Here is a 13,141-nt window from a genome sequence, read left to right as displayed (position 1 = left end):
AAATCCACGACAACTTGAGTGGCTGCAATGAATGAGGATGAGGCTGAGCAAGCTTTGCAATGCCCCCAGTATGAGCTGACCTTGTAGCAGCCTCTGTAATCTGAGCTGTGCTTATTAAATAAACTTGTGAAGACTTGTAGATATTTGGAGAATACATTTTTTCTCACTTATTTCCCTCTGAAACTCAGAAATATTGAACAGAGGAGTTTATAGTGTAGAAATGATAATGTAGGGCTTTGCTGGTTCATAATCTGAATTTCTCTGACACCTTGCACTTCAGCACAACACAGGTGTTTTATGGGGAAAATAGTAGCACAGTGAAAAGGAAAAAAATGTGTTTAATACATTTATTTATGAACTTAGATCTGCTTTCATCAGTCAATGGCTGGCAAAATCCCAACCAGCTTTGGTAGGAATGGGTGATAAATTCAAGTATCAAATCAGCTTGATTTTAAGTAACCCTGCATAAAGGTGAGGCTTTCAGGTCCAAGGAAAAAATACTTTCTCATCAGACATTTATCACCTCAAGACTGGACAGAGTGTTCTTGGGTACCATGATTGTGTGTAGTCTTACCTCTTTTTAATTTTTTATTTTATTTTATTTTTTTGTAAATTCCAGGTGTAACACAGTGTATTTACAAAGGGCAAAAATAACAGGCAGCCGTGAAGAAAAACATCTCTGGTTTCATTTCAGACCTGGAGCTGGGGATGAATCACTGCAGAGCTGCACCCTTCATTCTGGGCACACTTTTTAAAAACTGCTTTTCCACCCTGCTTCCCCGGTGGTTCAGAAATAAAGCAGACCCACAGAAAGTCCTAAAACAACCCCTTTGTAGACAATCACTCTCTTGTTGTTCTGGGCACTAGAAACACCATTTTCTAGCATCTGCTTGCATTTTCAGTTTTGCTTTCTGTACTGTAGAAGTTTGTTCCAGGCAGTTGAGTTAAGCCCTGGCTCAGTGGTTTAGGGCACACACTCAATTTGAAGTACCAGAGTAGTCCTGTTAAATCCCATGGAGCTGATTCCATGCCTGCAATTAAGCGTGGTCTTAGGAGATTTGATGGATGGGGGATTTTCTTGTCCACCCAGTGAGCTAAAGGGACAAAATTCTTGACCATCTGCTTCTGGATTTTAATGAAAAGTTATGACTTATTTATGATCTTCTTCCCCACCCCTGTCTGTTTATATTCAGATCAGAAAAAGCATCTCAGAAGCCCTGTCAGATTGCCAAAAGCTCTGTGCTACTGGATCTTTCACATCATTCACTGCTCAGTGTTTACAAGAGTGTTTTTAATGCACCATTATGCCTGTAGAAGTGCTGTAGGCTGCTACTGATGGGATATTTCACTTTGGAGTCCTTTTATGCCAAGTTTCTTTCCCCAGGAAAAAAAAAAAACAAACCAAAATTAAATAACTGTGCCAGTTAAAACTAAAGGATGTTGCTATCTTTCTGTTTCCTAAAAATTCAGTGAATAATCCAAATAGTTCTTTGTAACAGAATTGCTTTTGGGAGTCGGGGTCCACATCTGCACAGGTGTAAGAGCAGCAGGTGGAGGATGTTTCTAAATATCCATAATTTAAAGAGCAGACTCACTCATGCATTTATGCCATTTGCATTTGTGAAAGGGAAGCAGAGAAAGCCAACATTTCACTCACAAGGAATCATCCCAAGAGCTCTCCTTCAGTGTTTATGTCTGACACAAAAAGCAGCTTTGTTTTGCTCTGCTCTGTTTGGACAGAAAGAGGCTGCATCCCAGGGTTATATTTAGTGGTGTGTGGTAGGGGAGCAAACCTAAACCTAAGAAAATATTGCCCAAGTGCTCTGGTTGTGAGAGGAAGGGTTGAACTCACCACCATGCAGTGGCAGGTGTTGATTGTGTTTTCTTTCGTGGTTGTTTTTCAGTCCTGGGGCTGACAGAGCAGCTGCAGGGCTTTTACACAGGGCAGATTTCATATGGGATGTGTTTAGAGGAAAAAGTGTGTGAAGCCAATGTTTTCCAGGCAACATTCAATGCCCTCTTCCTTCTCCTGAAGATGATGTTGTCAGCCACTGAATGATCTCTGTGATAGATCTTATTTTTAAACTGAAAGTCAGCAGCAGTTGATATTTTTCTTTAGTATCTACCTTAACACAGAAAGGTAAAATTAATAGAAACACTTTTTTTGTAAAAAAAATTGTGCTATACTTTGTATTTTCTTTTAGTATTTCAGATGTGCACTAGTTTTTTCATCTTTCATCTTTCCATCTTGGTTCTTTTTTTAAAACTCTCATGTGAGAATTAGAACTGGATTAGTTCCTGAACCATGATAGTGCTGAGCAGTCAACACAGCTGAACCACCTTTTAACCATGGCTTAAAAAGGGCTCAAGAGAGCTGGAGAGGGACTTTGGACAAGGACCTGGAGTGCGAGGAATGGCCTTAAACTGAAGGAGGGCAGGGCTGGATGGGATCTTGGGCAGGGATTGTTCCCTGGCAGGGTGGGCAGGGGCTGGGATGGAATTGCCAGAGCAGCTGGGGCTGCCCCTGGATCCCTGGCAGTGCCCAAGGCCAGGCTGGACATTGGGAGCTCCTGGGACAGTGGGAGGTGGCCCTGCCATGGCAGGGGTGGAGCTGAGTGATCTTTAAATTCCCTTCCCACCTAAACCATTCTGCAATTCCATGGATCCATGAATCCATGACTTGCCTCTTGTTTAGTGAGACCACAGCACAATTTCAGGAGTTAAATGGCAGGACTAAAAGAAACCTTGTTAGTAATGAGGTATTGCTAAAGAAACCAAACCCCAGCTAACACCCTTCTTCCCTTGCCAAACAACCTCTTTACATTTAAAGGTATTCCCCATGGCTGAGTTCTTTATTTTGATTTTTGTAACAATTTTTCTCCCTCTGATGAAACACGTTGTAGACATTAAATTAAGGGACAAATATGTCTGTGTCTGCCAGAAAGAAAACTGTGATGCAATTAAAATGCCATTAGGGAACCCCCTGTGGGATGTTAAACCTAAAGACTCTATTCAGAAAGCAAAGCCAAAATTAAAGAGGTGTCTGGTTGCAGATCCTCTGCAGATTTCCCTGTCTTGACTGCAGTACCATGGAGACTGAGCTAGTCAGGAGCTGAAAGGTTTTTCCAGTCATGCGTGTGGTATTTTGAATCATGGCTTTGGCAAATGTTCCTCTTTTTTGTGAGCCTTACACAGAAATGTGAATACATTGCATGACATGAAGTGCAACTGAGTGTGGAACAACGATGGCAGTGGAGGTGGGCAGCTCTCCAAGCCTTGGACTGCTTGGACAACAGCAACTAAGAATAGTTTTCCCCCAGAAAATATGCAATAAGTGCATTTCCGTGTTTCTCAGTTGTCTGTGAGATGTTTGGAGAGGGAAATGCAGCTCCTTGCAGCCACCAGGCTGGACAAGCTCACGACCAAGCCTCCATTCCGTGTCTGGAATTAAATTATTAGTATTTATAATTTATGGAGAGATATGACAGCCTGATCCTTTGATAATAGAAATAAATATATGGTCCATTGAACCTGGAACTGAAGGAATCTTTAGGAATCTGAAGAGGCACAGGGAGGGAGGTCCTGGGTTTTCCAGGTACTCTGCTCCCAGTTTTCCATTTCATTCCAGGTGATATTAATAAAGACTGGAATAATAATGGAAGCACACCTTTCTTGTCTGCCTAGGAATTCTCCAGATGACTGCAGCGTGGCAAAAGGAGGGAAGATGGTCAGCAGCTCAGACAGTGTGGGGATGAGCTATGGGAACTACATGGAGGAGAAGCACGTTCCACCCCCAAACATGACGACCAACGAACGAAGAGTCATTGTGCCAGCAGGTTAGACCCTCTACACCAAAACTGCAAGCTGAAAAAGCTGCATTTCCCTCGAGGCCACTAAGATTATTTAAGAGTGTTTGGAGAAAAGTAGTGATGTGGGTGATCAGGAGGAAAAGAGCAGTAATTTTTAGGGGTTGTTGAGAGAATGAGCTGAGGCGGATCACAGTGAGGACATCTCCTCAATCTGTTCCTCTCATTTCAGCAGCAGAACAAGCTGATAACCAGCACTCAGATCTTATCTGACTCCTGTAGCTCCTTTTGGAGGATTTCACCCCAAAGAGGGCAAAAAGAAGAAGCACCTCCATTTTTTATCCTTTAGACAAGCTTGGCACAGGGTGTGTGCGAGAAAGAAATGATCCCCGTAGCACAGATTATCTTTAAATACCAAAAAGTAGATGCTGTGGGATCAAACATGGCATGAAGAGCCTTTATGTGAGTTATCCCCTGAGTCTGGGCAGCATAAAACATTTTAATAAGCAAACTGACAACTCCACTGCAATGTAAGAGCACAGTTGAGAAATTCTTGGTCAGCCTTGGCAGGCTTGGCTGGGGGATTCAACAGTCAATGGCACAAGAAGGCTGCTGCCTTCTGCCTTGTCCTCCAAACAAACCTGGAATATTTTGCAGAGTAATTAATGTGCCTATTTCCAAGTCACAGCATCATGGCATCTGTGGGTGTTCCTAAACCACAGGGTAAACTCAACACCTGCAGCCAGGAGGGAATGTTTTGCTGCTGGTTCCTCTCCAGCAGAGGTGCCTGTCTGAAATATTTCTGCCTCTGCCAGGTTGCTTAACATTCTTACAGTTTTTCAGTTGCTTAGACATGCAAGAGTACTGACTGTGGCCAGTTTTGCAAGCTGTGATTATTTCAGTTATTTGTCAAGAAAGGTGTGGACAAATCTGTTGCAGTGTTCTCTGCAATGGTATTGTCAATTCTGTTCTGGAGACAGGAGAGTGATGCTCTGAATAATGAGTGTCCTGCCACCACTGAAATACACAGCTTCTGAATGTTCTCCTAAAACATTTCTCTTCCTGGTGTTTAGCACTTTTTTTAAAAAAAAATATTTTAGTAATCCTAGCATGGTTAGCTCACCAAGGGATTTTTTATTTAGTGTATTCTTGGAGGTGTGTTTGAGGAGAATGACTTTCAAGGAGCAAGATGGTCACAGTCACAGCCTTGCCATTTGGAGGCCACTTGAAGAAATTAATGGGCAAAAATCAGTTGGTTTTGATTATTGCATAGGCAGTGTGCAGGTCGTGTGGTAAAGTTAGAAGTAAAATTCACATTTCCAGCTGTGTTAACTTTCTATTAATCATAATTAAAGGGGGATTTAAAAATTGTAGACATAATGAAAATATTTTGGTAAATTTCCTGGTGTTTGGTTGTTTACTTCAGAGCAAACTGAAGATTTCAGAGTCCTCTGCTGTAGGTGTGGGCAATCTCATTTAGATCCAAGATTTACCATCAGACTTGCATCCCTCTAGATTCCTGCTTGTTTCATAGTAGATAGAGTCACTATTTTAAGTGGTTTTTGGTGGAATTCAGGAGTTCTCCACCTCTTTTAGACCAGCCTGAACAACAGTGAAAAGAGAAGGAATGGCACTGAAATTAAGCCATAGAAAAGTTATTTAGGCTGCCATTCATGTCCCAGATTTTCATGGCTGGACAACAGCCAATTGACCTCCACAATGCTCCACTCTCAGCCTTGAGGTTATCACAAAATCACAGAGTCATTAAGATGATGAGGAAGAAAGTCCTGAAGAATTTTTTTTCCCCTTGGCTTTAATCTTTTCTTTGCAAAAAGTATAAATTCTTCATGGTATGAGCTGAGGGACCTTCATGTTGTTGGTTCCTTATTCAAGAGCAAGGAAAATGGGAGGGAAAAAAGGAATGGGAGAGAGATAGAAAATGGGGGAGTTTAGAGGGAAAAAAAAAAAAAAGCTTAAGTTAAAATTAAGGATTCATTAAAAACATTTTACTAGAAATCTCAACTGTTTGGGGCTGTTTTTCCCCAGATGGTTTTGCCAATACTTCAGGTATTGAGTAAAAACCCTCACAGGTGTAGTAACGTACAACACAGCAGTCTGGGGAAAAAAAAAAAAGCAGAATATTTTAATACTCTAACATTATTAACTAGAAACCCATTCTGGTTTGTGAAGTAACTGCCCAAATCTGTGAGTACTCATTTAGCTTGCACCCAAGAAAGATTGTTGGGTGGAAATTTCACTTGAATAAAGATAAGGATTGAACAGAGTTTTGAAAATTGTTCAGCTACATCTTGCAGTGCTGTTGGTGGGCCATAAATCTGTTAAGCTGTGGCTAAAAAGCCTAAAAAAATGAGGCAGAAGAGCTGAGTGGAGAAGGAGCTCACTCAAACAGGGTTTTACACTCAAGAGCTCACAGCTCTCCACAGTTGTCCTCCCTTGCACACAAGATGCGAAATTAACTCCTCCAGCAGTCAGTAAAGAGGGGATTATTTAGATTATTATTTTCTGGTCCTGTGGCTCAGCAATTCCCCTTTCCCTGCCTGATTTTCCTGTGTGTGACCCCGCAGACCCCACGCTGTGGAGCACTGACCACGTGCGCCAGTGGCTGGAGTGGGCGGTCAAGGAGTACGGGCTGCCGGACGTGGACATCCTGCTCTTCCAGAACATCGACGGCAAGGAGCTCTGCAAAATGACCAAGGATGACTTCCAGAGGCTCACCCCCAGCTACAACGCAGACATCCTCCTGTCACACCTACACTACCTCAGAGAGAGTAAGCCAGCCCTCCGTGGTGCCTGCAGTCAGTCCTGGATCTGTCGCTGTGAATAATTGGGATTTCAAATGTCTTGTGCAAGTGTTGCCGTTCCTAAGAAAGTTACAGGGAGCCCAGCCCCAAACCCTGTTGGTTTTGGTGGAAAGATTCCCATTCATTTCATTCATGTTTATCAAAGAGAAGAATTAGGGACTCTTTCTGTGTATCCATCTCAGAGAAAAATCGAGTTGAAGCTCAGCATATTCAGCAGGAATTAAAATCATATGGGGTTCAGTGCTAATGTTTTTTCTGGTCACATACTCATTTCTTTCCATTTTAACTAAACAAGAGTGCAAACATTGATTCATAAAGTGATTTCCAGGCATGATTCTAAGGACTGGCAGCAGTTTGCTGTACTCTGGGTAGGATTGGGAAGATTCGACTGAATTGAATAAAAAAAAAAAAAAATAAAAATCTGTAAATTCATGGAAAAAAGGAACAGCCCCTGAAGTCCAAATGCAAATTATTTAATTATATTAATGCAAATTATAATAATTGTAGTGCATGGCTAGAATTTCAATGGGAGAAAAGGGACTAGGGACTATCTGGATTGAGGGCTTTCACCTAAGCTTGAGAAAAATTTGCCTCAGTTTAAAGAAGTTAAAATCAACATGCTTTTTAGAGAAAAAGCCATCAAGCATTGCAACACCAGTGCGGTGCAGTCTCCTCCACACGCACACTGTCAGTAACCAGCCAGAAATTTTGTGCATTCATAACTATAAATTATGATACTGGATAAATGAATGCCTTAATTTACCCTGTAGCCCACACACCTCCCTCCAAACTGCAGGCTGTTGATAGATTCGCATTCAGGCAATCCTGTCAGGGGAAAATATGGTTTAAAAAGATAATTCACGATTTTTTTTACATTTTGGTGTTGCTTTTTGTTTTGTTTTGTAGCTCCTCTTCCACATTTGACTTCAGATGATGTTGATAAGGCCTTACAAAACTCTCCACGGTTAATGCATGCTAGAAACACAGGTAATGCTGGCACTGCTCCCACTGCTGTAGGTCATCTTCTAAAAGCACAGGATTCCTTTCCATGGGCTGCTTGCTAAATAAATGGAAGTGGTGAATCAGGAGGGAGGAGAGAGAACCCCCTCCCTGCTGTCTGTGTGTTTTCTGCACAGACACACAGAGAAAAGGTGAGATCACGCAGGGCCAGGTGGTGCAAAAATGGTGCAGAAATTTCTCGTGTCCTGCAAGAGAAGGGGGTCCCTGCCACAGCATAAAACTGCAGCTTTGGGGCCTTTTATCTGATTTTTTTGGTCCTTCTGTCCATTCTGCTGTCAGATCTTCTCCATGGATCCCTAGAAGTTTCTTGGAGCTCAGAAATGCTTTGGGCTCTGGGGAATGGGGATGTCTCCCCTCCCATGAAATAAATGGAAATCAAATAAAATTGCTCTTTAGGCAGTTAGCTCATCTCATTTTCTAGCTGCTGTGGGACTTGAGCAGGGAATTCCAGTAATCTGATGTTGTCATTGCCACTAAGTCTGTTCTGAATTTAAAATGATTTTTGTTGATATTCACTCTTCTGTTAATTTGACCCAGGAAAGTGTTGAGTGTAGGCAGGAGAATGACACATGCCTTATCTGTCTTTCAGGATATAAAATATTTATGAAAATAACTCAGAATCTATTTTAACTTGCTCTAACAGTTGTGCAACAGAGGATGGCATGGAACTGTACAAATAATGTGGTTTATATCCCTACAAAAGATGTTTGGAATATTGCATGATCATGCCTGAGGGTGTTAGTTACCTACAGTGACCAGAAATAACAATTCTCTTTGAGAAAGGAAAAAGATAATACAAAGGATAATGCAAAAGAAAAAGAAAACAAAACTTGGATTGCAATGCTTCTTTCATATTTTATTTTGTTTTTCACCCTGAGTTTCATAGCAGAATTCACTGGATTAGAAGATCTTTCCCTGAGATTAGAGGTTTGCCACTGGTCATAGTGGCAAAGTTCTGCTGTGGGCTCAAGGCCTGCTGCAAACCCCACCAAAGGAAACAAAATTTGTTTTCCATTTACTTTGATGTGGTTTGGACTGAGATTTAAGTCCTTTTTAAAAATAGATGGACTTGATGGTCTTTTCCATCTCTGGCTTCAGAGATTTTAATTTGCCAAGCAGATTCCACTTGCAGATATATATCCAAGTGTTGTTCAGCAGTTCTGTGTGTTATCTTTTTTCTCTATGTGTGCACTGACAATGATATTCTGAAATTCATTTCACCAAAATGAGATTATCTATCACTGGGGAGTGTGAATAATGTCGTGCCAATCATCAGCATATGGGAAATTAGTTGGTCAATTTTCAGTGGACCACAAAAGAGTTAGAAAAAAAGTTTTTGAAATCAGCAGTAATTGACATTTTTGATGTTCCTGGAGAGGGTCATTACGAGTCCATTGGTGGAGTCAGAGCAATTTCAATGCTTGAGAAAAGGGGGATTCCATTTCCTACATCAAGCTCAGTATTTCTCATTTTTTCACTCTGGGGAAGATTAATGAGATATCTGAGGGTCTGAGCCAAAAGTCTCTGTTGAAAATATGAACCTTTCTGGGAATGCACTAATGAAGGAAAAGAGGTTTTATTTCAGAGGATACAAAGTCACCTTCCCAGGTGGAGGTGGTTGGGGTAGAAGGGATTTCCTGAGCTTGACTGTCTCCTTCTTAAAACAGATTTTGCACAGACTCTTATCCAGTAATTTTAATGGATTTGCTTAGATGTAAAGATTATTGGAATGAACTTTTATATGTAACAGTCCGAAGGCAGAAATTAGTTATTCAGAGTCTTCATTCACTCGTTCACTCTACAGGAGGGGAAAATTTTGGTGGATTTAGGGACTGTGGAAATGAATCTTTAGGTGTTATGTCCTCTTCTTTCTCTTCAGGAGGTGCCACTTTTATTTTTCCAAACACATCAGTTTATCCAGAAGCAACACAGAGAATTGCAACCAGGCCAGGTATGAACAATGACCGCTTTTTTTGTGTGCTGTCATCTTACTCATTTCATCTCTTGAAATATCTCATTCTTTTTTTCCTTCAAATCCCTTTTCATAAATCCAAGTCTCTGTTTTGAACACACACATTATATACCTATATCACATACATATGTGTCTATATAATTGTGTAGAGTGAAATCATTAAATAGAGCACTTTAATAAGTCCATTTCTTCCATAAATCTCTGTCTTTGAAGAAATTGTTATCAACTTTATAAAGCATCAGGGAATCAGAAACCTGAGCTCTGTTCACTGGTTCTGTTGTACTGTCCCAGGCACAGTCACTCATCAATGCCCTTCAACTCTGTTTGTAAAAAGAAGTTAAAATTCCCTTTTATTTGAAGTCTCTTCTGGAAAAATACTCTAAAGATGCAGCATTTTTGCTTCTCCTACTACCTGCATTTTATTTATGTTTGAGGCATGCAGAAACCATAACAATCTATCTGACTGTGAGTTTAAGAGTCTTAAGTAAAATCAAAATGTAAGGAAGTTCTGAATGCTCAAAATGATGAAACCTGTGCAAGTTTTGTAGATGAGCAGATTTGTGAAATGCTAATGGGAATAATTAAAGAAGGTGAGGATGTGGCTATGAAGCCAAAGATTTTCTTTTTATCACACTTCACCACAAAAAATGCTGGAAAAATGCCTAATCTGGACATTTGCTTTTCCAATAATGAGTGCAGAGTACTAAGGGACGTCAAGAGGAGTTGTAGAAAATACTGAATTTAAAGGAAATCCATTACTGAGCCAGAGGAAAAAATCCAAGTGCTCTGAAGGGACATGCACTGGAATTGGCTGAGCTCTGGTGAAAAGATACATTGTCACATTAAAAAGAAAGGGTTTGAACTGCAATTATTTTGTTTGTGCTCTAGGGTAGAGTACAGGAGGGGACACACAGATACTATTTTATGTAGCCTTGTATACATGTATATATGCATGTCTGTAGATTTGGTAATTGATAATTAGAAAAGAGAGAAGAGGAAACAACTACCAGGCCATTACATCAACAAATTCAATTTGTTTGGATCCTTGGAAATCAAACCCTGCTAGATTTCTTTGTTTATGCTGGTGGCTAAAAAGGGAACTGCTGATCCAATGCATACATTTGGCTTTCATAAGGCATTCACCAAAGCGCCCCACAACTATTTACAATAGAATTTAAATCAGTCTATCGTAAGAAACAAATTAAGAACTGGTTAATTAGCCTGTCACCAGTAACAACCATCTTAAATTGAGATTGTTAGGCCTGGGGAGGAGAAGCTTTGGGGTGATCAAATTGTGGCCTGAAGGAGCCCCAGGAAAGCTGGAGAGAGACAATTGCCAAGGGCTGCAGGGCCAGGAGCCAGGGAATGGCTGCCAGGGGCAGAGGGCAGGGCTGGATCTTGGCATCTTGGGCAGGGATTGTTCCCTGGCAGGGTGGGCAGGGGCTGGGATGGAATTGCCAGAGCAGCTGGGGCTGCCCCTGGATCCCTGGCAGTGCCCAAGGCCAGGCTGGACATTGGGAGCTCCTGGGACAGTGGGAGGTGGCCCTGCCATGGCTGGGCTGGGAATTAATCGATCTTTAAGGTCCCTTCCCACCCAACCCATTCCATGATTCCATGATTTTGTTATTTAAACACAGAGATTCCTGTTCATGATTCCTGTCCAGGTACCCAGGAAGTTCATTAGGGAGGAACAACTTGGCAATATATTAACAACTGAAAACACAAGTTGATAAATGCAGCACGAGGCACAAGTTGTTTGCATATCTTACTGATTCCAAATTATCCCCTTTCACTCATGAAGGAACAACTTAACACAGTCATCTTTATTTATGGCACAGTGACAGCCACTGCTCCGCTCACGGGCCAAAGTGAAAAATGTGAACAAATTAAGAACCACAGTGGAGAATCCCGTGGGAAATGTGGCTGTGCCATTAAATTCCCCAGCAGTGTGGCCTTGCATGGAAAGCTGTGTCAATCACCCCTTATCAAAAAGGCTCTTTGCAGACTTTGGAGGTGCTTAGAAACGCCTGGGAAAGCCATGGGAGTATGGAAAAATCTTTGGAGCATGTTGAGAGATACAGAGGTTTGAAATTGTTCAAAACACGCTCTGGGGTTGAGGAAATGTGATATAATTATCAAAATAAAGAGTATCAGAGCACACCTGCTTAGTGTCAGTATAAGAAGAAGGGATATTCCAAATAAATTAAACATTTTCCTGGAGGATTAAAGCAGACTGAGGCACCCAGGAACTCTCAGGGACACTGGGGAATGTCGACACAAATAGGGATGAGAAAACAAAGCAGAACTATAGAAACAGTCATCAAACATAAATCCAGAGGCCCCACACTCTCAGTAATTCCCAGCAGAAGTGAACATGTAACATAAGACCTGAGGGACCTGGTGTCCTGCAGGAAAAACTATGCCAGGATTTCAGGCAAAGGCTGGAATGAGTCTGTCTTCCTCCAGACTTGAATGAAAATCGGGATTTTTTGTTCAATATTTTTCCATATTTGTTTCATTCTACGTGTGATAGAAAAATAAAATGTTAATTTTCCCTAGAGGAAAAAGTCCTGAACCACATATCAGACATGGTGAGCTCATTCATTTCAGCATTTTTATCTAACTCACATTTGAAATGACACTTGGGAAACAAAATGCTTTGTGTCAACATCTTTCTGCATTCACACAATTACTTGTGGAATTGCAGTTTAGTTTTTGGGTGTCTCTGTTCTTCTGTGCAGAACTAAACATTTTCTACAAAGAACTATAGTGATTTTGGAAGTATTGTTTTATTTTATCTTTCACTATTGAAAGTTGACAGACATCTTCAAAGTCAGAATTTTTATTCAGAGAGTAAGGGGTTTTTGCAGAAATTCAGTTTTCTTTCAGGAATCTGGGTTGGTTTTTTTTTTTGCTTATTCTGTGGCTTTCCTTTGAGTTAAATGTCACATTTAAACCAGACTGCAAAGAAGCTTTCCCATAACAAAGCACTGTTCATGTGAGAGCAAAAGCAGACCCTGGGGACAGCCACTTGATGACATGAAAAAGGTCAAAAATGAGGAGTAGGGGGAATAAATAAAGTTCAGTGGGAATCAGCCAAATCCTGGGGTGCAATTCTGGAGAGAGTAATTAAGCACTGCCATTGTTAAGGCACTACAATAGAAAATGGGAAATGAGCAGGGCTTGCAGTGCAAGGGAGGATTTCTGCAGTCACCCTTAGAACAGAACATGAGGTCTCAGGGACACAATGAGGCTCTCAGGGACACCTGCTGGGGTTGGTCTCACCAAACAGGAGCATTCCCATCAGGAATAAGGACATTGTGCTGATATTTGATGTAATGGACACGAATTACTGATCAGGAAGAACAAGGGGTTTATCAAGGCACGATGCTGAACCAAGAGTGAAGCTGGAACTTTGCTCTATTTCAAGAAAAGCTGATAACATGTTTTTTCTGTTCATGGAGAGGGTGTAGTCAAAAGATCATCTTGTGATGAGTTAAAAGGCAAAACATTTTTCTCAC

At 41.1% G+C, this 13,141-nt stretch overlaps 1 protein-coding gene across 6 annotated transcripts in view; it reads left to right on the top strand.

Moving 5' to 3' along the window:
* ERG (ETS transcription factor ERG) overlaps positions 1–13,141 on the top strand; it is a 138,369-nt gene that overhangs the window by 115,818 nt on the left and 9,410 nt on the right. For 4 of the 6 annotated variants that reach the window (XM_015641407.3, XM_015641442.3, XM_015641416.3 and 1 more), the window contains 4 exons: positions 3,685–3,836; positions 6,392–6,595; positions 7,535–7,615; positions 9,528–9,599. In XM_015641407.3, the coding sequence (XP_015496893.1) occupies positions 3,685–3,836; positions 6,392–6,595; positions 7,535–7,615; positions 9,528–9,599 (509 nt within the window). The remainder of the gene's footprint in view (positions 1–3,684; positions 3,837–6,391; positions 6,596–7,534; positions 7,616–9,527; positions 9,600–13,141) is intronic. The other 2 variants (XM_015641426.3, XM_015641434.2) reach the window with 1 other exon arrangement.

Source organism: Parus major, chromosome 1, assembly GCF_001522545.3.
Source record: "Parus major isolate Abel chromosome 1, Parus_major1.1, whole genome shotgun sequence".
Lineage (NCBI taxonomy): Eukaryota > Metazoa > Chordata > Aves > Passeriformes > Paridae > Parus > Parus major.
This window is presented reverse-complemented; position numbering and strand designations above follow the sequence as displayed.